This window comes from Diuraphis noxia, unplaced genomic scaffold (genome assembly GCF_037042655.1).
Source record: "Diuraphis noxia isolate RWA-SAM2 unplaced genomic scaffold, SU_Dnox_SAM2 contig0001, whole genome shotgun sequence".
Classification (NCBI taxonomy): Eukaryota; Metazoa; Arthropoda; class Insecta; order Hemiptera; family Aphididae; genus Diuraphis; species Diuraphis noxia.
In genome coordinates this window covers 45,276,177-45,303,866 of record NW_028301711.1, presented here as the reverse complement: position 1 = coordinate 45,303,866, position 27,690 = coordinate 45,276,177, and the positions used below count along the sequence as shown (strand labels likewise).

Sequence of the window (27,690 nt, the reverse complement as noted above, 5' to 3'; positions counted from 1 at the left end):
CAAGTACTATAAAAACTACAACAATTTATGAATATCATTCATGAAATGTAACATTTCAATCACTAGACAACATATTTTTATTTAAGTTTCAAATAACAACTACAAAAATTAAAAATATAAAATATCTAATTAATTACAATAAGTATTCAGTAAATAAGATTTTTAGAAGGGTACATAAATTATTGTCAGATAGTACATAGATCTTAGATAACATATTTAATTTCAAAATTGAAATACATTAATTAATCTATTGGAAAATTAAATTTTAGGTTTTACTCATGGATAATGGCAAATGAAACAAATTAACATATCCTGGCATAACACAAATAATCCTGAACAGACACCAACGAAATTTCTTTGAGCTTGAAATAACTGAATAACTGAATGTCTGAATTTGCATATTTGTATACAACATTAACATTTGTACACACTATAAATTCAAAATTTATTAAAATTAAAATGGATTAATTTAATTAACTATCTGAATATATAAATATAACATTATCACCATAAATTTAAATAGTATTAGTGTAAATGAAAACAGTTTATACAAAAACAAAATAAATAAATAAATGAGAATTAATCTTTCTTTTTAGAAGAATTGGAAATTTTTTCTTTCAGTTGAAGTATACTTTCACGCTGTTCATGAGGCAACATTGCAATCTGTGCATCAGTTAACTTTAATACTTGCATTATCAAAGCAGCCTAAAAAGAAAAAAAATCAATTTTATTTGGCTTATATTATATTTGGATCAATTAAAATACCTTTTCTGAATCAGATGTTTTAACTATTTGATTAGATGCTTGTTGAGCTTGAGGTTGAGAGAACTGGACAGTTCTTGGAGAAACTTTTTGGTCTGGTCCTACTTGTTGATGTACAATCATTGGTGGTGGCATTGTCATAAAATTATTATTAGCTCTAGGATCTCTAAACATATCTCCAAATGATCGATTATCTGAATCCATAGGTGATGTCCGAGGATAATCTCTAGAAGCCCTTAAATAACATAACATTGTTAAGAATAATTAGTTACTAGAATATATAGTTTTAATATTATTTACATAAATGACTGAGGAGGTTCAGTATTGGACAATAATGGAGGCGGTGGTGGGTGGAACGGCATTTGATTTGGTGGTGGCTGTCTTAAATCTTGGCTTGTGCTTTGCCCATGATACAGTATATTGTTATGTTGCCAATCTATATTATCTAAAAAAGTTCAAGTAATTCTAAAATTATTTATGTAATTATTTAATTTTACCAGATTAAGAACAAAGTGAAATCATATGATTTAATGGTATTCGTATAGTATATGTAACCAACCTACTAAGATAGATTGTTTTATTATGTATTATTATATGTATTGTATATATTATGTAAGGGTACAGAACTCTTCACAAGTAAGTTATATTTTTTAATTTTATTTGAATGGTACAAAAAGTGTAATGCTAAATATATTTTTTTTTTTTTAATAAAATAGTTGCATGACATTTTTTGAATAATGTTAACATATTTCTGTAATAGGGGTTGTGTACTCAATATTCATGTATTTTTTTATTTTTTGCTGATATTTTATTTGATTAAACATAAAATTATTAAATGTAATCATTTATTATTTTATATTTGCACTCGCTGATCTCTGTGCACTTTGTTACCTGTTAAGAATACCAAATCTATATGATTCAAAATTATTGTTTAATTTGTCGTTTATACCCGGCTACCGGCTAGTCATGATCAAAACTTCCCGTAACGAATTCCCATAGATTTACCCTATTTTAATCTCCATTTAAGATTTCTAACACTATCATTTAAAATACAGGACTAGAAGTTTATTGAATCATAATATTTTATAGAATTTTTAGCTTTGTAAAGGCAAAACAATTTTTAAAATTGGTACCTAATAACAAATTGCTAATTTTGTATTCTTTCATACTAAATTGTATAACCAGTAGCAATCTTATAATAAACAAAAATATATTTATGTTTATTATTATTATACACTTTATCATTTCATCAAAAAATCTCAAATTTGCAATATAAAAAAAAATCCCACTTATCAAGATAAAATATAGCCTATAGATTCATTGGATAGTATAGCTTTATGATTGTAAAAAAAATATTTAAATCGATTTAGTAGTTCCAGATATTAAATCGAATAAATGGGAAATTGTTTTATTTATATTATATAACCATTTTAATCCCTGAAATAGTTGAATTTTGAAAAATTCTTTTATAAAGAGTGTCTACATCACAAAACAAAACTACTGCCCAAATTGCATGTTTGAATCACCTAAGATAAGTCATTATATATATATATATATATATATATAGATTACTAAATCATTTATAATAATCAAATAAAATACTTTTATGATTTCTAACTTCACTAAAAAATACTATACAAATACCCAATACAGTAGGTCACATACTAAACAAATACCAATTTAAGTTTTCATCATTCATATGCATACCATTATTAGGAGTTTGATGAACAGGCTGAAGTCTTCCGATATTTGAACTGGGTGGTGATGGTGGAACTTTATGCGCAGGATGCAACATAGTCTATAAAATAATTATAATATAACTTACATATTTTTTTAGAATTATAATTTGACTATACATATTTTATCATTTAATATTACACATAATATTGAAATAAATGTATGTTATCAATAATAATTTCCGAATCAACGAAATAGATAATAATATCATAAAAACAGTGCCTAAAACATATAAACCACCACCAATAACAGCATGTGGTGTAAATGACATACAAAACTTAGTTACCAATTTAACTCGTGAAGAAGCCCCAGGGCTTGAACAGCAACTGAAAACTTTCGCTAACAGTGACATAAAAATCCTGACAGAGGATGAACATCAGTTTAAACGAACATTAAAAGTTCTTGAAAAAAACAACATTGAGTTTCATAGATATCAATTAAAAGCCGAAAAAAAATTCCGTTTTGTAATACGCGGATTGCACCCAGAAACTGAAATATGTGAAATTAAAAGAGAACTAACTGACAAAGGTCTTTCTGCATGTGATGTTTCAAATATTCAAATCATAAAAAAGCTAAACCCAAATGACAAAAACAGCGAAAAGAAACGAATAAGATAACCTCTATTTTTTGTGGACTTGGTTCCACAAGATAATAACAAAGATATTTACAAGTTAGATAGTCTATGTTATCATAAAATTAAAATAGAACCACCAAGAAAGAAAAAAGATGTACCACAGTGTAAAAACTGTCAGTCTTTTGGACATACACAAAATTACCGCCACAAAAAATCCATGTGTGTAAAATGCGGCGAAGAGCATAAAACAGAAGACTGCAATAAGCCGAAAAAATCTAAAGCTAAATGTGCCAATTGCGGTGAAGCACATACCGTAAACTGGAAGGGTTGTTCTGCCTACAAACAAGCAGAAGAAAAAGCACACCCAAAAAAGGTTTCTGCAGTACAACGCATTCAACGAAAAACAGCGAAAACTGTCACAACAGCTATATCTTATGCAAAGATGACTAGCTCTCCCAGTATTAATTTAACGCCCCAAACGTCTAAACACCAACAACAGACTAATGTAAACGACCCAACGTTAATAGATGTATTATCTGCTTTAAATAATATAACAAAATTGTTAGAAAGCGTCACATCTAGACTAGATAGATTAGAAAGTAATCAATCTAAGTCTAACAACAAAAATAAAAATAAAAATAAATGAATCGCACACTGCGAATCATAGCATGGAACGCCAACGGGATAGTACAACGCAAACAAGAACTTGATGATTTCTTGCACAATGGAAACATTGATATTGCTCTTATATCAGAAATACATTTTACAGCCTGGACTGTCTTAAAAATTAGAAATTATAATATCTATACCACTCTCCATCCTAATGGTATAGCTCGAGGAGCTACGGCGATAATCATAAAAGAATCTATTAAACATTTTGAGATTGTGAAACACTCAGAACTATACTTACAAGCCACAACCGTAAGCATCAATGATGTCAACAATGACCTCACAGTTACGGCTATTTATTGCCCACCACGGGGAGGCGCAGACAAAATTAAGTTTATTGATTTTTTTCAAAAGCTAGGACACAGATTCATTGTCGGTGGAGACTACAACGCAAAACACACCTACTGGGGATCAAGACTTATCACTCAGAAAGGACGTGCTCTATTTAAAGCAGTCAATACTATCAACGCTGAAGTAATTTCTACGAGTAAACCAACTTACTGGCCAACTGGTCTGAATAAAATCCCTGATTTATTAGACTTTTTCGTAGTTAAAAATATTTCCTCTAACTATGTTGAAGCTGAAGGACTAATAGAACTATCTTCTGATCATATTCCCGTGTTACTTTCACTAAGCTCAAATGTCATAACGAAAGAAAGAAAAATCTTTCTTACAAACAAAAGGACTGATTGGGATCTCTTTAGGAGTGCTCTCGAAGAAACCATCACTCTTTCAGTTAAACTAAAAACATCATCAGACATTGATACGGTAGTGCAAAAATTAACTAATGACGTTGCTGAGGCAGCGAGAGTGGCCACACCCATAATTCACGAAGGAATTAATCGGGAGACCACTTAACCAATTGAAATAAGAGAACTTGTTCAACCAAAGCGTAAGGCGAGAAGAACCTGGCATAGAACGCGACATCCAGCGGATAAAAACAAATGGAATCGTATTAGTAAAATTGTACGTGAGAAAATCAACGAAATGAAAAACAAAACATTCAAATCTTATCTGAGTGGCTTATCCGCAACGGACGATACAGATTACTCTCTGTGGAAAGCTACAAGACGCATTAAAAGACTTCGTGAACATGTTCCACCTATCCGTAAGGCAGACGGTACTTGGGCACGCAGTGAGAAAGATAAAGCCGAAGTATACGCTCAACATCTTGAGAGTGTATTTCAACCAAATAATATCGCTTCTGAACTTGATATGATACAATGTCAACCGCTCAATGGAACAAGAGAAAAAATACGGTTTTTTACTCCTCTAGAAGTTGCCTATGAAATTGATAACAACATCAACCCAAAAAAGGCACCTGGTTTCGACGAGATCAGCCCGCGAATACTTAAAGAGCTACCGAAGAAAGCGATAATCCTTTTAACACATATATACAACGCAATCCTACGACTAGAAAGTTTTCCTAAGCAATGGAAAAAGGCACAAGTGATCATGCTACTGAAATCCGGTAAGCCACCAGAACGAGCTACCTCATACAGACCGAAATCGCTTCTCCCAAGTATGTCGAAACTCTTTGAAAAGCTTCTTCTTAAACGTTTAAAACCGCTTATAGAAGAAAGGCACCTCATACCAGATCATCAGTATGGGTTTCGGAACAAACATTCTACTATTGATCAAGTTCATCGTGTCACAAACGTAATAAGCAAGGCGTTGGAAGAAAACAAATATTGCTGCGGAGTATTTCTAGACGTAGCCCAAGCCTTTGATAAGGTTTGGCATAAAGGACTACCAATAAAACTACGAGAACAACTACCACATACCTGGTGCGCACTTATAGAATCTTATCTGACTAAAAGACAGTTTCGAGTTATGCACGAAGAAACAATAACAATCTGGAAAAACATATCTGCCGGAGTACCCCAAGGTAGTGTACTAGGACCTACTCTTTATCTGCTATATACAGCTGACATCCCAACCAATAGTGACTCAATGACCTCTATGTTTGCTGACGATACTGCAATTTTAGCAACAAGTATTGATCACGAGACTGCGACTGAAAACGTACAAACCTCAATCGATCGTATATCTAACTGGACAAAGCGATGGAAAATCAAGATAAATAGTGATATGTGAATTATACTCTACGTAAAACCGAAAATCTCCAAGTGTCGCTGGATCACATGACAATCCCACAAAAAGATTCAGCCAAATATTTGGGTATGCACCTTGATTCTCGCCTTAATTGGAAACATCATGTCCGACAGAAAAAATTGCAAATAAAAGAAAGAATGCGCAAGCTATACTGGCTAGTTGGTAGACATTCCACACTAGACCTGGCAAACAAACGGCTTCTATATGTAGCTATTATCAAACCGATCTGGACTTATGGCATACAACTGTGGGACTGTGCCAGAAAATCCAACATCGAAGTCATTCAACGCTGTCAGAATATTTCCCTTCGTACCATTGTCGCAGCATACCGGTTTGACAGGAATGAAATCATCCATCGAGACTTGAATATACCATCCCATCCATAGTGGACGAAATTAAAAAGTTTGCCAAAAAACATGTGAAAAAACTTGAGTTGCACCCAAATGCAACTGCTAAACAACTTCTTCACAACTCGCAAGACATTAGGTGCCTCAAACGCCTGAAGCCATACGACTTAGTTTAATTAACTTAGGCTAAGAAAAGGGGCTATCTCATTGGAGGTACAACCCCAAACATGTTCTTGTATAATATATATATATATATATGTATATATAAGTAATTATTATTATTGTATAATACTACTTATGTATTACTATTGTTATACTGTATTCACCCACAATGTATTATATTTATAAAGACTTTTGGTCGTTTAAATAAAGATCCATACAGTTAAAAAAAAAAATAATAATAATAATAATTTAATAGTATTGTATTTGAACGATTGGATCATCGCAGGAAAAAATTTTTTGAGATCCATGGTGTCAAAAATGTCCGCTAGAGTGAATCACGTCTAGTCTAATCCCTATCATCTTATCAGTTATCGTTGATAAACCATTCATGATAATATATAACAATGTTGTGATTATGTGTTTTAAATTTTTGAATTTTGATTATTTATTATAATATTCTATATTATTTTATTCAATAATTATTATTAAATATAATTACACCTAATTCAGAACCATGTTTAATTGCCAAATTTGTGATACTAAATATATATCAGTGTCTGGTTTAAATAAGCATTTAAGAACAAAACATAAAGATACTCCGAAAATTTAAAATGTATATTATTGTAACGACTGCAATGCATCATTTGATTTGAAGTCCAATATAATAAAACACACAAAGACTCATTTATATAGTCACCATAGTAATATGTTAATTCATACACAAATTGTACAAAATCATTTCCATCTATAAAAGGATTAATTGTACATTTAAAATCTCATAATATTAATATTGAGCCAACAATGTTAAATTTTAATTCTATAGAAGGTATATAAATTTATAATTACATTAAATATCTGTTAACAATTATTATTACTAACTTATTATTTTTTATGTACTCAGTGACTTAACTTAAAGTATTTGTTTTTACTTTTGGTGTTTCTGTGTTCGTGTATGTATTATTATTACAAAATTGTTTAGTCACTACTGGGAAGTATCGTTCCTCATAAAATGTTTGTTCAGTATTAATATTGTTTAAATGTTATAGGTGATTTATATTTGGTTAGCATTTCCTGTGATTTGGCTGTGATTGGTTTTTCATCCATATTATGACTCAGTTATGGTTTATACTCTTAAACACTAATCTAAGTCTAGATTTACAATTTACTGAGAAAATTACTGTGGACATGTGTGTATTATTATACAATTCTTCATTTACCAAGTTTGACACCCACTACTGGGAAGTATCGTTCCTTATAAAATGTTTGTTCAGTATTAATATTGTTTAAATGTTATAGGTCAAAAATTAACATTGTGATTTGGCTGAAAATATTGGTTTTTATTTTTGATGTTATTGTGGACATGTATGTATTTTTATAATAATATTTCATAAACTTAATTTTTCAGTTATGGAAATGTAAGTTAATAACTAAAAGAGTATAGTTTAATAAAATACAAATTAACAGATTTTAACAAATGGAAAAAAAATATAGAAGATGAAGAAGAGTGCCACTATGTCAAGTTGTCATCAACAAAAAAAAATTCTAATAAAGAGTATGTTTACTATTTTTGCCACAGATCATTTGGACCAAGAACTTCAAACAAAGTAAGATATTCAACATAAAATGTACTTAACCAAGTTGTGATTAATATAACCAATCATTAAACAGGGACACAAATGTACAAAAAGTGATGTATTCGTGAAAAATGGCCATGTTTGTCCTTCTAACATGAAAGTACACATAGACAATAAACAAATTAATGTACAATATTATAGTACACACTTATGCCATACTAAGGATATAGGAAAATTAAGATTGTTCGATGAAGATAGGAGTAAGATTGCTGGTAACTTATATGAATCATTAAACAAATATAAAGTTATTTATGTTTGTTATTATATATATTATATATGATTAATAGATTATTTCAATACCTATAACTTTTCAATATTTTTTACAGGAAAATTATCCTTGGGTGTTCCAGTTAACAGAATTTTGCAGGATGTTCGATCATCAAACGTTGAGATGGATAGTATTAAAAGAATTCATTTATTAGAAAAAAAAGATTTACAATATCAAGCGTGACTTTAATATTTCATACTCGACGAAAATACACCAAAATGATGTGAAAGTGTAGATATTTGGGTAAAAGAAATGATGAAAAAAGGTGATGCAAGTCCAATTTTATATTATAAGCAACAAGGAGTTAATAAAAATTGTGTTCCATACTTCACTATGAATGATTTTTGTCTTATAATAATGACTCAATTTCAATCTGAGTTATTATTAAAATTTGGAAAGGACAAAGTATGTTTAGATGGTACACATGGACTAAATGGGTATAACTTCCAAATGTATACTGTAGTTGTAGTAGATGAATATGGAAATGGATATCCCGTAGCCTTTTGTTTTTCAAATCGATCTGATACTACCGTATACAGCCACTTTTTTCGGTGTGTCAAAAATATAACTGGCAATATTAATGCAAACATTTTTATGTCTGATGAAGAACCGGCATTTTACAACGCATGGAATGGTGTAATGGGACCTGCAAGCAAACAGCTATTGTGTACTTGGCATGTACTAAGGAACTGGGCAAAAAATTTAAGAAAGATTCACTCGAATGAAAAACAAAATATTGTATTCAAAACTTTGAAAGCTTTACTATACGAAACAGACGAAAAAAATTTTGTGATTGAGCTGCAATTTTTGAAATTATAATTATTATAACTGTAGGTAGACTGTATGTTTGTATTAACAGTTTTTTAAAACTTGAAACTTATTTTAAATTATTATTCTTATTATTGTATTGTGATAAATTTTTAAAACGTATTTAAAAATTATAAAATGTTCAATTTTTATGGCTAAGGATTGAAAATTTGAAACAACGATGAATATAAGTTTTTTCCCTTGGTTTTGATATTTTTTGTTTTTTTTTACGTATATTAATTATATTGTTACATTTTATATTATATTTTTAAATATTTATCTATAAATTTAGACCCATAGATAATAAAATTATTCATTTATTATCTATGACTAGACCACAATTAACCGTGGACTAGACGTGATTCACTCTGGCAGACATTTTTGACACCTTGGATCACAAAAATTTTTTCCTGCAATGATCCAATCGTGTATTTGATGGTTATTTTATTATGATTGTTAGTTAATCAAGTTTAGATATTTAATACGTTCACCTCCGTACATATATTCCTAGTCTAGTGCCACACACCGCGTAACTGTTGACAACATATTACGTGTGCCGATCACGGATCATCGTATATTCTAATACTTAGTTTCATAGGTATTATAACGACTTTTTTTTTTAAATTTTGATTGATATGAAATACATTATGAAATATTTTAATTAATATTTATTGTTTTATAAAATAAATACTTTTTTATGATTCCAAGAGTACTGTAGTTTTTTTCAATAAAACTTAACGAAAATACACGGGAATCAAAAAACCAACTGCAACGCATTGTTTATTAATACTTTCTGAATGGCCAAGTTAAATATTGAAGCAGTATCTCTATGGCCGAATTATTTATAAACATATCTAAATACGAGTGCTAGTGACGATCAAGGATCGGCGGCGGCCGTCAGCACGCTACTACTAGCGCTGATCCGTGATCAGTGGTGGCACTGAACGTGTTAATTTATAATTTATAATTATAGAAAACAAATAATAATATTAATTATTGATCAAATTTAATTTCTCATTTATTGTATCAAGTTTCATGAAATATAAATTGACAATAACAATAATTTAAACTAGTACATATGCAATTTATAATTACTTTAGCAATTTCTGGATCTACAATTTTCATGATCACTTGTGCTTGCAATAATGCATAACCAAGTTGAGGATTCTGGAGTAACATATTTCTAGCTTCTACAGGATTGTTCTAAACATTGAAGTCAGTTTTTATAAATTAAATATTTAATAAATTGATTAGAAATATTACTTGAATGCATTCTTTCATTTGTTTCATAAGTTCAAACAATTGTTCTGGAGGTAAAGTGGAAACTACATTGTTTATTATTTCTGGTGCTTTTTCTGCATTAACTGCATCTCCATAATGACTTTCTGAAGTAGGCATTCCCATCATTAGTGCTATAATAGATGTGTTTTTAGAATAAATTATATTTTGTACAGATTAGATAATTATTTAAATTTACATTGCATTTCTAGTCTGGATTTTTCTGTACAGGCATTGTCAACACGTAGAGTACGACCTCCGATTTCATAGCCATTGAGATTACGCATAGCACTAAGTGCAGTCTCTTGATCTTTATATTCACAAAATCCATAACCCTTAGGTTTACCAGTTTCTCTGTCATACACTAATCTGCAAAAAACAATTTGTTTAAATTACAATGAAAACTGATTTATATCACTCTACTCACTTAAATGAGATAACCGGTCCTACTTCATTAAATATATCTTTTAGTTTTTCTTCAGTTGCCTCATACGGAATATTTCCAACTAAAATGGTGACAAATTATTAGTGTGTACATTAAAAAACTTTTGATAAACATACCAAAAACACTTCTCATAGACTTGTCTAAAATGTTTTGTTCAGTCATTTTATTAATATAGAAATAACGGAATATTTGAGATTACAAATAAAAGTTTAATAATTGCTGTTAAACAATATTGACGATTTTTCAAATAAACACTCGTATAAAGTGATACCTTAGAGTCGAAAAATTGGTAATTAACAAATAACCGTTATGAAAAAACTGCAATAATAGTAAATTCCAAATAAACCTAGAATTTAACTCGTTTCAAATACATAACAAATGAAGAATACATTAAAACGACCAACTACAAAATAGTCATGGCCGTTGCAAAAAAATAATAATCAAAAAGAATTCCAAATTGTTTTATTGATATGAAGAGTGGAACTACCGAATATGACGGACCATAGATTTATGATAGTACGATTCCAATTCTACAGGGTAGCCATACAGGTTGAATACTAAATAAACACCTTGCCGCGTCGCATCTCGCAGAATTCCTAAATTTATACTTAAAATATTTATATACCAATATAAAATAATAGCAATAATAGCATGCTCCCCAAAACCCGTAGAATAATTATTTGTTACCTACTATATGCCTAAACGCCCTAAACCAGTTAGATTGGGTATCGTGTAAGTTTTTAACCGATGGGAATGCTAATAAATATTACGCTTTTCTCTGTGACGATTATTTCAGACAAGGCAGACTTGTCGTTTACCCGAGTAAATATTTCGTTTATTATTACAATCCAATTATACTATAACTGTTGTAAATAACCAGTATGAAGACGATGGTGATGGCAATGACAATGATCAATTAATATTATAGTCTCGACCCAAATGTAATCATATTGAATTTTGTACATAGTGTTATATTAAATATTTTAATGGTCGTAATTATTGGGTAATTATCTATTAATGAGGTGATGTACTATGTACATGAATACAGGGTTCTGTGAATTTAGATAAACATATAGGTGTATATATATATGCCGCCACAGGCAATTCAATAAAATATCATAAAATCGCTAATAATCATGGATAAATAAATATCAAAGTAGTATTAATATTATATTATACAAAAATTTAATTCGAGGCAACAGCTGCAGGCTACAAACCGACTGCAGGCTGCAGCCTGCTGCTGAGTGTCGAGTGATGACATATGAATGATTAATGAGGTGATACAAGATGATTCCATTATCATTTATCCTTAGATCATACATGATCTAAGCATATTTTATCATTACGTGCAAGTGTCGAATGATAAGCGAAGAAAATGGAGACCTTATTGAGACTGTGGTTTATAATAAGTAATAACTGAAACAACTTATGAGTAATGACTTAATAAATATTATTAAAGTGTTTCAGTCTTTGACGGTATAACTGTGTACGTTGCAAATATTTTGATCCTAGTTGTTTGTCGATAATATCCACAATTATAAAACAATCGACAATAAAACGACTTGTCATTAATAGGTGATAACCCAGACCATTCGCCTTTCTAATTTGGCAGATATTTAAATACTAGTGTCTAGTGTAACATTAATTATAATAATGTGATAGGAAAATCTACTTTCTCTTTACGACCGAAGCATATTAAATGACGGCAGTGTTCTTCAACAATACTTTGAGGCCTGTACTCCTTTGTTTCGCTAAATATTCTACAAAACGCACAAGGAAAATGGTGAGTTATTAAAGACGATATTGTTTCCGGTGTGTAATGTAAACTATTTATTGTAATATGTATCAATAGAAGACTCAGATCTCTGAGTACAGATATACTTGGGTGTGGCTTGAAATCAATAAACCACATATAAGTTTTCTACTTTGTCACAGTCTTTCATATTATGTTAATGTTATAAACATAAATAATTCCTTTACAGGAAAAATAAACATTGATGACTTTTAAAAATCATTTAAGGGTTCGACAGATCACATTGACCATATTGTTCTCAAAACCTCAACTTATGGCCATAATAAATTGGTGGCAGTAAATCACTTTAAATATCTAGGTGATTTTTTTTTTAAATGGTTTTTTAAAACATGCTGGGAAAAAATTTTACAAACCAAATGTATATTACCACTATTGTAAAATGCACTTTTGGTTTTATATACTATATTTATAATATCAACTGTACCTAAGTGTGTAGGTGGGTACGTCATTTCTAAAAAATATAGTATTATAAACACATATTTTTTATATAAACTGCAGTTTTTTTACCAAATTAAAATTATATTAATTATAGGCATTGATTAGGTGCAAGCTTAAGAAAAATTAAATAATAATTAATAATGCAAGTGTATATTATTAATAATATTAAATTACAAATCTCATCTTAATTTATTTAAATAAACATTTACTATTTTTATTAAAAATCCCATCAAACTAACCCCTTTCCCGCCAGAAAAGATACTGAGTCGAAATTTGAAGTATTATTTCTATTAATAATTGTTACATCTTAAATAGGCGAAAAAAAAACATATTTTAAATCAACACTCATTGCTCCGCTCAAGACCAAAAAATAATTGGACAGCTTTGTCAATCATTTGACTAAATTTTTTCATTTGATTTACATCTATAATATAACCTATATTCACTTTTAATTACTGACTTTGGTACTGATTTATAAGTTAGTAACTGATTGTATTGTAACTGATTTAATGAAATAATATAATAATAATTATACATTATACTATGTGTATTTGCTGTTATCAAAAATTAGTTCAAACTAACAAATTATTGATATTGTTAATGCAATATAAATGTTTAATTATAATATATCCTTCACAATATTGGCTGACATACTGTTTCCATTCAGAATGGATTTTGCATTTAGTTGATAACAGAGCAAAATTATTTGTTTTTCCAAATTATTTTGAAAAGTATTTGGCAATTTTTACATTTTACCTACTGAAGTTCTTTAACTACAATTAATTTGCTACCAAAAACCACCTTCATAGTTAAAAATTTAATTATTTTGACTGCTCCAAAAGGTTACAATAATAATAATAATAATAACATACATTGTAAAACTAATAAATACATTCATCAAAATCAAAAATTTGGATAGAACGTTTTATTTTTTAAGAATTTAATTTCTCATATTTTAAAATTTTAACGCTTCAAGAATGACGTGCTCTAATGTTTGTGAATTATTTCAGCCGATTCTATTAACCAAGGAACAGAGAGAAGAGTTACTCCAACCATTATTCTCCAATCAATGGTCATTAGTGAAAGACAGAGATGCTATATACAAGGAATTTTTATTCTCTAACTTTATTGAAGTATGTACATTGTATATTCATTTAATAACTTTATTAATTCTGTCTTTTATCAATATTTTAATAATTAGGCTTTTGGGTTCATGACTCAAGTAGCATTGAAAAGTGAAAAAATGGATCATCACCCTGAATGGTTTAATGTGTACAACAAAGTGCAAGTTACATTATCCACACATGATGTGGGTGGTTTGTCTTCAAATGATGTTAATCTTGCGACATTTTTGGATAAAACAGAAAAGAAAATTAAATCATCTTCATAATTTGTTATGTAATTTATATGTAATAAATATAAATTATGTGTAAAAAAAAAATACAAAATGTGTAATTATTCATTACCATTGTTATTTGGTAAATAATAATTGAAAGTTTTACATTAAAATATGGATGATTGTAGAATAATTTGTTTTTGTTCTTTAACATAACCACATGTGAATTAGATAAGTACTTATAACATAATTGGACAATCAAATTTGTCCTACATCAAAGTATTTGCTTGTACTTACTGTATTTAACAGAAAATTATTTTACTGACCTGAAAATTATTTATTTTTTAGGAGGAATTTGCTGTTGTCTTTGCGTAGTTATTAGTATAATCAACATATATTAGGTTCATTAATTTATAATAACAAATTTTTAAAACATCAGTACAGAAGTAAACGTTTTTATTTGAATCTCTCCTAACCCTCCATTATCCAAACTGCAATTTGACACATCTGAGTGTCTTCAGAGGTCCTACAGGATATCCATTTATCCCCAATTTTGTTTGCCATTTTTTTAATAGACAAAGGCAATTTTTTAAATTTTGTGATTATTAAATATATGCTGATTATTCAAAGATTTATGCTAATGTGTATTCAATGGATGTATTTAAATCTGTACAACTTTACAGGTTATTAAATTTATTCATTTATTATTATTAAATTAGCTTCTATTAATATTATCATTTAAAATTATTTAATAATAATTATATTATATAAATATAATATAATTTATCATTAACATTAACTGGCATTAATATAAAATCATATAATTCATGTTATCGGTCTGCTCTCCAACTAGTACATAATGCAAACAATATTATAACGGGTTTTTTTATTGTATTAAATTTATATTATGAGATGTGCAGATATTTATTTAGTATATGAATATTATATATTATATTATATTATATTAAATATTATATATCATATTAAATGAATAAATAAATATTATATTCTCTATTGCTCCGTTTTTATTTATTAATTAAGTTAAGTTGTATTAATGTAATACTCATCGAAGCACATTTTATCATTTTTGGAATTCATTATTATAAACGACGCCCGCGTTTACTACTTATCAGTCTTATTTTGTTTTTTACATTTTCACAACTTTATACATAGTACAATATTTAATAAACATAATATTCCTATGATGGAATAAAAAATAGAAGTTCTTCCTAAAACCAAATATTGGTGAAACCAGTGCAGCTTTAGCTTGTCTTTATAAGATTGGTCATTTAATAATTTTGAATACCTACCTACTTTATTATTATTATCTCGTGTTAGGCAGCAGCACAGTTAGATAAATAAAATGTTCATATTTTCATTAGCTACACATGGTATAATATTTTTAAAATAATTTTATTATTTATGAGCTGTATTCATAGATATTAGATATGTATATATTTTTTTTAATATTGAAATAAAAAAAAATTTTAGCTCAGTTGAAAGGGTTCCTCAAAAGTTATTATTATACCCATTTACAAATATTAAAGGTACATTAGCACGATTTTATTTGAATAAACATTTGAAAATCACATATTAAAAAATAAGAAACAATTGCAGATTATTTTGTAGTTCAAATTTATAAAGTGTTCCATTTTTATAGCTAATACTTGAAAATGTAATACAAGATTCCTCGAAAGTAATTCATACTGTAACAAAAAAGACTAAAAAGTAATCAACATATTTTTTTATAGACATTTAAAGATTCAATTTGGATGAAATTATATGTCTATGACCCATAGGTAACCAAAGAGTAACGGTCTTAGTGTTTTTTTGTGATCTAAAAATGTAATATTTGGGCGTGGAAACTGGAAACTTGTATATTCTTATTCTTTACTTTACGCGATTACCTAAACACCTAAATATACCACGAATCACGAACTTATTCATCGTGTTCTACAGAAGGTAGGTACCTGCCTACCTAAGTACCTTACTAAAGAAAAGGAAGTACTTTTTGTTTTTAAAGTTTACACAAATTACAAATAATAGTAAAAAAGTAAAACATAAAAATATGTTCTATTATACTAATTAATAATACTTTAAATGCGATTTTTTAGGTCTTTTAGGCCAAAATTAATTCAACCTAGGTACCGTATTTCTTATAGTAGGTATCCTAACATAAATTACAATTGCAGCTAGCAATACTTAAATATATCATTCAAACAAAAATTCCCAGTAAACATGTGAATGTTTATTATATACAATTTATTAGATCAAAATATCTATTTTTGATGTATAATAGATGTTCTTTTTATGTTCCAAAATAAGTCTAAATGAGAAAACTATTTAAAGTCTAAGTGAATATTGTTAATATACGTATTTAAGACTGTCTTTTATTGGTATACAAACTAGCATTTTAGATGTATATAAAGTAATTACTTGTACTATGAAACCTTGTATTATATTCTATACACTGATACACCATAAGGCAATGGCTTCACTCAGAAATATACTCCTCATCGTAAGCAATTATTTATCATTAAATTCAAATTATTTAGTAGTTATTTTGTTTAAATGAATTCCTAATTGATATCGTGAATTATATTCAAAGTTAAATTTTGTAAAATGTGTTTACTATTAGATATCTCATAAGAATTGAATAAGTTTACCTATATCAGTAATGAAATTAATGGAACATGCTAAGTGGGTTTTTTATTAGTTTAATAAAATAATCAGATTCAATGATGTAGTCATGCATGATGCATGCAGCAACACTATGACTAAACACTTTAACAGTTAATCTACGATTGGTTTTGCTGTTGGTCGTTGGAATAACCATTTTTTTGATGAATTTTGTTTTTAATATTTATTGGTGAACATAATATTATAGTCTTTAAATTGTAATGAAGATAGCTTATGTTTTATGCAAGACATCAAAGCTGCGGCAGTACCTACCTACATAGATATTTTGCCTCACACTTTATAACTCAAGAAACACACATTTTATCGATTTATCAAAACATAAATAAATTACTATAGATGTGTATAGTTGATTGATAAAATATAATAAGATTATAGAATATAAGATGTAATTCCAAATACTAAACACTATTTTAATTTCATTGTATCGCCAAAAACAACGACAATGTGGAAAAATTAACAGTTAGCAATAAAGTACTAAGCACTGACTATTTTTTAGTATTTTAATGAACTATAGAACCCAAGTATATTAACAGGGAAATCGTTTAATATTTTAAAATTCCTATAGGTATCCGCCTGATACTTTTCACACTTATTAAGTTACGTTACCTATTACCTCGAAGAATCTTTTATAGTTTTAGAAATTTGAAGAATTTCTATTCTGGATTCATTTTTTAATGCAGTATGACCAAAATAAACATCTAGAGCCAGTATCAAAACGAACATTAAACAATTTAAAATTGAAGGAAACCAAAGATTTTTTTACAAACAAAATATTATTTGCCAACATTTTAAAATTCACTGTAAGTATATAAGATATAGGTATCCTATAAATATATGTGTAAACTTAATAAGTAAGTATAGTAGTTACCTACACTTTATAAATAAAATCATTTATTTTATAATTTTATGAATATTAAATGTTCAGTTGACAATTAACGTCAGTGACGTGACTTAGAATTGAACACTTGGTAAACTCAAAACACTTAACACTATTGAGTAATAATGCAAATTTAATAAAATATATATCTAAGAATAATACATTTCTTTTTTACATAGTTGTCTGTGTTAACGTAAAAACAATAAAACAAATATACCTACACTTTTTACAGCTAAATAAAAATTATTATTTACTATTATACCTACTAGTGAGTGTCTACCTAAATACTGAATTGTTTTGACAAAAAATAATAGGTATTATGTTTCCAAGAAGTCTATTAAAAATGAAAACTATAATATTTTAGTGTCACGTCACCTTTCAGCCATTTGCGTTGACAACCGATATTATAGGTGTATTATAGACTTGTAGCCCATCTGTAGTTACTTAATGATTAGTTAGGGGCTTAGGGCCAATAATTATATGCATACAAAATGTATAAAATATGTATGCAGTTATCCCCTAAAATTTACCAAAATATGTCCTAAGAAATATGCTCTAAAAAAATATATACATATTATTATAATATTCTATTTTTAATTAAATGATTTTTTTTTATAGGTATATATTACCTTTTTTTTTTTTTTTTCCGTTTTAACCGACGACGCCGCGGGATCTGCTTTCGCATTGCTTCCGCGGCGCCGCCATAGGTATATTACCTATAATATAATATAATTATTTGTTAAAAACAAAAATGTTTAATTTTATTAATACTCATAAATGTGAAAATCAAATGATACAAATTTTTATTCTTACCAGATATTATCGCATTGAACAATGAATGATTTGAATAAGTTTTCAAACAGCATTGAGCGTCGATTGTCTGTTAACAAATTTTTTTTGCCTTGAAAAGAGCATTCTTCATCAACGCATGTAATAGATACGTATTTATAATACAATAAATCATTATGGTTGTCAAATCTTCTGGGATAGGTACCTTCTAACATGGATAAAAAAGAATACTTTTGTAATTTTTGTATCATTTTTTTTTTAAACATCTTCACATTTTTTGTTAATATCAGCTGACTGCGATATTTGGATGAAATTTTAGTATAATGTTTTGTGTATGTCTACGTGATGTTGCTCGATCTACGGCCATATAATTGTTGGAACTTTGCTTATTTTTATAAATGAGTTGAATTATCCATAATAAGGTAGGTATATGAGTAAAACAAATTAATATTTTGTGAATCCCGTGTTTTTAATTTCTTAAATATAATGTAAAAATATACTAAATACTAAAATATGCCTTAAAGATAAAAAATATCATATAATATACAAAACATGCAAAATAAAATTTTGTACCGAGCATCGTTAGGATATGAGACAAATTTTGGCATTAACTAGCTATTTTTTTGATCAATCAATACAAATATACAAAATATGTATACAAGCTAGTATTGGCCCTAATGATTACTAGCTGTTTATCTGTTTTGACCATGTACTTATATGTTAGGTATTGAAATTTACTATTTTTTTTTTTTCTTAATTTGATTTTTAAGTAAGTTACAAGGTTCATTTTTAAACATTGGGTACCTATTGGAGATATCTACTACCTAGTACCTACACATTTCTTACGGCGTTTGTATTATTTAAGTATAGATTTTGTAATAATCTATACGCCCTGTAGTGTACAAAATTAAATTATACAAATAAATAATTCTATATAATTGGAAAAATCCTAAATACGACCTTGTAATACCTAATATATGTTATAAAATATTATACAAACCATCCAGCCAGGAGCAAAAATCATTACCTATTTTAATATTTTAAGCACCACATATTATGTGTTCGATAGTTAAATGTATTTATGAATAATAATTTGAAATAATATGGGTACTTGTATAGGTAATATGTATACCTACTAACAGTACAGCAGCAGGCAGTAGTGTAATCTAAAATAATGAACATCCAAGTAGTAGCATATATCATTATATACCTCCTACTCGTATAATCATTAGTATACATTCGTACAACACGATAATACATAACATATATATATAGCCATATAGGTACCTACTGGGTGTCTATTACCTATAAGTGACTAGGTAATACCTACTTATCAATAAGTACCTCCTACTTACATTTAAAATGTTCCTAATAAAATACATTCAATAAATAGGTAGATACTTTTTAATAATAATTAATAATACCTAAGTTATTATTTATGATACAATATATATATTTTTTTTATCGAACTAGGAATTATAAAATAATACTCATGTAGATACTTAGGTGCATGCAATTGAATACAAATGTCAATTGACATTATGACAAAAAAAACAAAGTTCATATTATTAATTATTACACGAATAAAATAAATAAAATAATGTCGACGGACCTCAGAGCGGGACACGAAAATATAACAATTAATAACAATACCATGCATTTGAACTTTGAAGGAGAAGTTATTATTGATAATATTAAGTCGCCCTAGGTCAACCTAGGTATACTTGAATAATACAGATGAAATTGACTATGCACTCTACATGTAACTTATGTGTGGTGGTCACCATATGTGATGTATCAATGTATCATGCACTATCAAATGGTCATTTGCCGTGACTTTTTCGCAGATCGAAGCAGTATATTTTAGTGTGTAACCTTTTGATATTCTGAAATATGGAATGATCTATACGGAATAGGTACTAATAGGTCTGAAATACGCATTTTTTTTGTCGATTTATTAATATTTAACCTTTTTTTTTGTGAATGCACAATATGCTGCAACGTTAATACCAGAATTGGTAAGAATTATTTTTTTTAAGTCATCGTTGGTCTATCGTATATACCTATCTAAAATTAATTGGATTACACAACTAGTTAAAGTAAGGCTAAATAGATACGAGATACCTAACGTGAAATACTGAAATTTCGTGGTAATTTTGAAAATTAAATTTTGAATTTTAAAATATTAAAATTAGATTTGTTTAAATGTATATTGCTACCTATTCCGTTATTATCAAACCACACGTCTTTATTAATTTAATTGATGTATTACCTAAATTAAATAATAGGTCATACGATTTTCTTTTAATAACATACTAGGGGGTATCATCAACATAATACACTATCTTACCTCTAATATTCAGATTCAGTAATCCATTAATATAAATTTAAAATAACAGTGGTCCTAAGATAGTTTCTTGAGACACAGAGTATGTAAGAATCAGAGGTTTGATATGTACATTATTGATTTTTACTATTTGAGCTCTGTTGTTTAAGTGAAATTTGAAAATATTTTTTGTTAATCCTCTTATTCGAACGTTCTTAAGTTTCTTTAATAGCAACGAGTGTTTAACAGTATCAAAGACTTTTTTTGATTCAAGGACTCCTTGATATAATTATTTGCTGTAAAATGTGCATCTTCTGTTGATGTACCCGCGATTGATGTATATTGATTATTTGAAAAGAATTATTGGTTGTTAGCTAAGAATTTTATAACACGAGTTTTCATGCACTTTTCAACAATTTTGGAGATCGTTTAAGAGAGAGCAATTGGTCTATATTATAGAACAAATCATCTTTGCGCCTGATTTATATATAGGCGATAATACACAATTTTTAAAGGAACTTGGATATTTACAGTAGCTTACGCAGGATTTTAGTTTGGCCAGGCGGGGTTTTCATGAGTAAATAATTTAAATAATAATAAACAATTTAAATAATTTGCTTAACAATATTTGTATAATTAGGTAGTTATAACAAATTATAATTAATAGGTAATAAATTAACAATTTAATTTATATCTATTAAAAATGACCAACAATGTATTGATTCTGTGTATTGAAATGATAGTAAATAAGATTTGTTTTGTAAAATGAAAAGATTTCAGGGGAGAAAGGGTGAGAACCCTAGAACCCTACCCCTGCGTATGCCACTGGATATTTACCAGTAGAAATTGAATTGTTAAATATTATTCATAGTGGATATGATATAGCGAGTTGAATAGGTGTTTTTTAATACCTAATGCGTTTGTTAAATTATATTATTTATGACATAGGACGACGAAAGTTTTATTTTATATAAATGTTTTTGTATTTCAAATTCAGTGATTGAGTTAAAAAAATTGAATTTGGAATATGACAGTTTTTATTCATTAAATTCCAATCTAATTTATCAATGAGATTTCCATTTATGGTATGTTCAATGTTACTTATAAATTTGACAAAAAAAGAGTTAAATTAATTTGCTATTTCTTTATCATCAGTTAAAATATTACTTTCATTATTTAAAATTTTAGTAAAATAACTAATTTTTTTAGTAGTTTTACTTAAAGCGTCATAAATTACACTCCAGATACTTTTAATATCATTTTTAACATTATTTATTTTATTAATAAAATAATAAAATATGAATCCTTTGCACTTTTAAGCTAAGAGTTCAGAATATTCTATATTTCTTGTCAAAGTTCAATAGTTTGGTATCAAATGGTCTTTTTTAATTTTATAAAATAATTTTCTTCTGGGTTTTATTGATATTATTAATCCTTAAGTTATCCATTCTTTTAATTTAGCATGACCATTTCTATACTTGGTGGTCCGTTAAGTAGTAGAAGCTTCAATGATTCTATTTATTTAATTATAGAATTGTGCAATATTTATATCAATATCTTTATTAAATATTAAATATTAAATAAAATCTCTGTTCAATTTGTACCCTTTATTGAGGAGTTGAGTTGATTATAGCTTATATATTTTTGTAAGTTTGTGTTGTCATTTTTTTCTTTAAAATTATGAAAAAAAATATATTTATATTCAAACTGTATGCAATTGCTAAAATAAGTTAATTTTAGAATATCATGTACAAGGCATGTAGGGGTGATATCAATGGGCATCCAATGACTATACTTCAATAATAATTCTTTATTTTTGTTTAATTTATTAATTAATTAGTTTTTTAAATTTTCTTTTTTATTTGGCTGATTATATAAGTAAATCATGTGACCACTAACGTTTTAGGCACCGAGGAGGATTGTTGATAATGGTGACAACTGACAGTGAAAAGATAAAAAATTGGAGGGTTAAGGTGATTATGAGTGTCTATGTTGAAATTAGAATAATATATACGGCCATATGGCCAAGAATTGGTATAGTGCATATGTTAAGGTCATTATGTAAAGTAAGGTTACTGACATACCACGGAGCTTTAATAGTTTAATATGAGTAATTCTAGCCATATAATACCATATAATACTGAATTTTGAAAACATTATGTTTCTAAGACAAAATAAATATTTATTTAACAAATAAAAATGATTATAAACCTACTATGTGTATAATACTTTCTTACTTACGTTACTTAAAAACCAAAAGTATTTGAAAAGTTTCAAAATACTTTTTTTAAGTATTAGAGTAGTATTTGAAATTCAGTACAATTTAAGTATCTGAAAATTTTTTTTAAATGTATTAGAGTATTTACTCAAATACTTCTTAAAAATATTCTTTACAGGTGTTTCTACCTATCAAATCATTCAAATCAAACCTTTGCTGTTCGTTGCAAGGGTAATGTCTCTCAAATTCACTACCTCAAATAGGAGGCGTTTTCAGGGAAGTCTATTAGCTACAAGCCTACAACACTTAACAACATATTCACATGTGACATTCATTTCACAAAAACACATTCAATCATTCAAATCCTCTAATACATCAAACCTCTTATTACTTACATTTCCTCATAACTCACCACGCCATCTAAAGTGTAATTAGTCCAATAACAGCCTAAAATTATGAGGTATTGAAGTAGGTAGGGTAATATTGTACTCCATCTTTTTCTCACACAGTCTGGTCATGTATAAGTATACCCCCTCCCATATTACCAATTGTATACATTTTATTGCAGATTGTATATATTCTTGTTTGCATACCCTAATAAAAAAAAATATTGCACGATTGCGCACAATTAAATATTCATCAATTGTATAACTGTCGAAAATGTATACCACATTATTCCTTAATTCTATACCATCCCTTTCCCAAAAACACCATTTTAATTCGAAGTCACAAGACAGAAATATTTCGTGTAAACTTTCGAAACCTACGGTATAGCATTTACGAGTTCAATTATTGAGTTGTAGTTGTTCCGTCAATGGTAAAAACGTGATCTAAAAAATTAATAAACAATATCCATGCCGAATACTTATATAGGCAATAGCCAATAATACAACTATTATAGGTGAAATTATATATGCGGTCAATAATAATACCCGTTACGGTTAGGTCAGGGTCAAGTCAAACCCACATATTTTTTTTATTATTATTAACTGTAAATTAAAGGAAATACATTGAAATATCAAATAACCAACTATCGATCGGTTTTAAAAAAACTATATTTAAAAACAGAAAATAATTGCTCAGAATCAAATTGAATGTTGAACAGTTAAACGGTTAATTTTTCAACAGTTACTGTTGAAGTGTTAAACCAAATAATATATCAATTATACACGACGCAATACAACTCGCTTTGTTGTAACTTGTAGTTTATTTGTAGTAGATTTCTAGTGGTCTTCATCATTGGCACACTGTAATGTAGTTACATTGTTGTTTTTTTTATCGTTCTTTATTAACATCGATGGCAATGGCCATTAGTCACAATTTCTTTAACGGACACTGTGTATTTGTGTTAGATTAGAATTCTATGACGTATCAAATTATAGGTATAAACGAAAATCGAAATTCTAAGTGAAAAATTATAGCAAATATCTATTATAGTCACATATTTATAAGAATACCTATAGTTAATCTTGTATTATATTTAAATCACTATTAGATATATATAAATTATTATAGTAATATAGTATATAGTATATATTATAATAGCGTATTAAATTATTATAATACTTTATAACTTATAAAGTTGTAAGTCAATAACAAGTATCAACGTAGGTAGGTACCTAGAGTAAAATTCATAACGTTTTATTAGGTGGGTAGTCAAATTATTATGAAAATTTAATTTTGTATAATGTAATATTGATATATAATGCCTAGAACGGCTAGATAATAACCTACGTATCAATAAAAGTCTCGAGTCTCTACTAATTATGATTGTTATTTTTTAAATTATAGTTTTAATTAATTTATAGGAAATCGTTATTTATTTTTGTTTAGGTATCCAATTTTGTCATATTATATTCGAACTTTAAATGGTTTTGAATAAAATCGCCACTATATTTTCGATATTTATTAATTACTGTCAAAATAACCATGACGAACCTTGAATGAAATTTTCAATTTTTATAAAATTATAAATGTTAAACCTCTAAGTATGTATAAAAAAACTAAGGAAGTCACTTTGCTGTACTTGAATATGTTTTATTATTGTATACGAAAAACGATTTTGAGTGGACACGGTTTGTCAGTCTTGGATATTTTATATAGTTTTATAATATATTAATTATATTGCTATTATTTCAAAAAAAAAAAAAAAAAAAATGTATAGGTATCTATAAATAAATTCCAAATTAATCAAATCAGATTTATTATGCATACGACTCGTTCAGTCATTCATAGTTGGTATAATGGTATATACAATTTAAAGTGCCGACGAATAATATTTTAAAATTACAATAGTATACCTAATACCTATAGCACTAAAATAGTTATTCTTGATTATTTAATATGTAGTTTCATAAAAATTTGAACTTAAAATAACTATAAAAAACAAATTGTGTATGTTTAATATTTAGATATTTTTTGCCACAGAATTAACTACTTACATGGAAGATGGAACTTTGTTTTTAATTTTCAATCCTTAGCTATAAGCCTATATAAAAGTTAAACGGATAAAAACCTAGATATAATTAATTTTTTAAGAGAAACAAAATTGTTCAATCTTATATAATAATAATAATAAAAAAAATGTTTTATCCAAATTAATAACTTTCCATTGTGTGGCTTTGTGAGGCGCGGTCGTACGCTCAATCTGCGGAAACGCACTGAGCGTACGTACAGGCCACAGCTGCTAGCTTCCGGATGGGTGACCACCCTGGATTTTTAGCAACATATCCTTGCCACACATACACAAACACGTGTTACAACCCTACCCACTTAAAAACCTACAAACAAATATACAAAAAAATAAATAACCCCTACCGTACCACTCCACACCCAATGGCCTATGTTGCCGCGGGTTCTCCTTATAAAAAAAAAAAACTTTCCATTGTATCAATACATATTATATTATATAATTACTGTATAAATAAGTGCAACTAATGGACTTTGTTGTCGATGTAAATATGCTCAATAAAAAAAATTTAAAAAAAAGTTAAACGTTTTATACATTTTATACATTTTTAACGTACCTAAGTATCATTATAAATAAAATATAATATTAAACGTAGATACCTACCTATTTGTCTGATTTAAATTATATTTTGGATTTGAATAATTAAATTACAAAACAATTATTTAAGAGGACGCTACACCCGCATATGTTGTCTCCGTCTTACAAGTGCGTAACATACCAAATTTTATGCTCAGCAGATCACGTTTAGCTCCGTTAGTTTAAAATTTATAGTAACTTGACCTCTTACAAAAATTAAAGGTAACATTATTATTGAAGGTATGACGTAGGCTTTTTATTATATTTTAATTTTAAAGTGAGTTATGAATATTTTAAGATATACAAACAATTTAAATTTTAAAATACACATAACTCACTTTAAAATTAAAATATAATAAAAAGCCTACGCCATGTCCTCGATAATAATGTTACCTTTAATATTTGTAAGAGGTCAATTTGCTCTAAATTTTAAACTAACGGAGCTAAACGTGATCTGCTGAGCATAAAATTTATTATGTTACGCACTTGTAAGACGGAGACAACGTATGCGGGTGTAGCGTCCTCTTAACATTAAAACTATTAATATTTATACAGTTTTACAGGAAATCAGTAAAGTATAGTATCGAAATATGTACATATAAAATAAACTAAAATTAAATTAAAACCTAGAAAGTATGTACATCAGTAGGTATAACGTGATAGCAAAGGGTGGCAGGTGGAAATTATAAAAATAAAATGGAAAATAATACAAACCGAAAAAATCTTCAAAAAGCTGTATATATGTAAATGTAATAATTACATTCGGATTTCGGAGAAAGAAAGATCATTGAAAAATATGTGATCTGTTAAAGAAAGTGAAAGAGAAAACATGAAGGTAGGTGCACTGAACAGTATTTTACTGTTCGTAATTTTTATAATAAATGTGACATAATTCAACTTTCGCTGGTTAGTTGATCTTAAACACGTCTGTTGTTGAATAAAGATTTTATAAGCTCCAATATTATGCAATATGTACCTACTGTAATAGTAAGTAGTAACTTCTGAGATTAATTTAGATTTCTAATTTCTATATTTTTTTATTAGCTGGAATACTTAACACATTTAACATCGCTGTTGGCTATTAACTAAGTGTTCATTCTGCATTCGTTAGTCCTATATTATACAGAACGGTTGGTTGCTCTAGCGATAGCAAAACAGTGAAATATTTCTATACTAGCCCGTATAGTAAGAGTTAAATTGTTTGAAATTTTATTTTGTATTACAATAATATTATTCAATATAATAATTAATATTAAATAATGCATTTGTGTCTTATGATATATATATATATATATATATATATATATATATATATATATATATATATGTAATAAATTCATGTTTAAGCA

General features: G+C 27.8%; 3 protein-coding genes across 3 annotated transcripts; 2 read left to right on the top strand and 1 right to left on the bottom strand.

Moving 5' to 3' along the window:
• Positions 1-59: 59 nt before the first annotated feature.
• On the bottom strand, positions 60-11,290 carry LOC107170099 (cleavage stimulation factor subunit 2-like). Its single transcript, XM_089217592.1, has 9 exons — positions 10,915-11,290; positions 10,781-10,859; positions 10,553-10,722; positions 10,339-10,487; positions 10,171-10,278; positions 2,470-2,560; positions 1,063-1,207; positions 766-997; positions 60-705 (listed from the first exon to the last, which is right to left on the bottom strand). Exons 1-9 carry the CDS (start codon positions 10,958-10,960, stop codon positions 580-582), a joined length of 1,146 nt encoding a protein of 381 aa, XP_089073718.1. The 5' UTR covers positions 10,961-11,290; the 3' UTR covers positions 60-579.
• LOC149060765 (uncharacterized) lies at positions 8,380-9,708 on the top strand. The gene has a single exon (XM_089217594.1). The coding sequence runs from the start codon at positions 8,521-8,523 to the stop codon at positions 9,085-9,087; it is 567 nt and encodes a 188-aa protein (XP_089073720.1). The 5' UTR covers positions 8,380-8,520; the 3' UTR covers positions 9,088-9,708.
• Positions 11,291-12,135: 845 nt separating the features above from the next.
• Positions 12,136-14,578, top strand: Pcd (pterin-4a-carbinolamine dehydratase). The gene is made up of 4 exons (XM_015520126.2): positions 12,136-12,373; positions 12,461-12,581; positions 14,060-14,182; positions 14,251-14,578. The coding sequence occupies exons 2-4, from the start codon at positions 12,498-12,500 to the stop codon at positions 14,437-14,439; spliced, it is 396 nt and encodes a 131-aa protein (XP_015375612.1). The 5' UTR covers positions 12,136-12,373; positions 12,461-12,497; the 3' UTR covers positions 14,440-14,578.
• The last annotated feature ends 13,112 nt before the right edge of the window (positions 14,579-27,690 follow it).

What these genes read in the sequence shown, in the direction of transcription:
- LOC107170099 (XM_089217592.1), bottom strand. Translation starts at nt 10,960, where the DNA reads ATGACTGAACAAAACATTTTAGACAAGTCTATGAGAAGTGTTTTTG. An exon ending in GGACCGGTTATCTCATTTAA is followed by an intron (nt 10,723 to 10,780) that starts GTGAGTAGAGTG and finishes TGTTTTTTGCAG; the next exon opens with ATTAGTGTATGACAGAGAAA. An exon ending in AAACATCTGATTCAGAAAAG is followed by an intron (nt 706 to 765) that starts GTATTTTAATTG and finishes TTTTCTTTTTAG; the next exon opens with GCTGCTTTGATAATGCAAGT.
- LOC149060765 (XM_089217594.1), top strand. Translation starts at nt 8,521, where the DNA reads ATGATGAAAAAAGGTGATGCAAGTCCAATTTTATATTATAAGCAACAA.
- Pcd (XM_015520126.2), top strand. Translation starts at nt 12,498, where the DNA reads ATGACGGCAGTGTTCTTCAACAATACTTTGAGGCCTGTACTCCTTTGT. An exon ending in CAAAACGCACAAGGAAAATG is followed by an intron (nt 12,582 to 14,059) that starts GTGAGTTATTAA and finishes GAATTATTTCAG; the next exon opens with CCGATTCTATTAACCAAGGA. An exon ending in TATTCTCTAACTTTATTGAA is followed by an intron (nt 14,183 to 14,250) that starts GTATGTACATTG and finishes TTTAATAATTAG; the next exon opens with GCTTTTGGGTTCATGACTCA.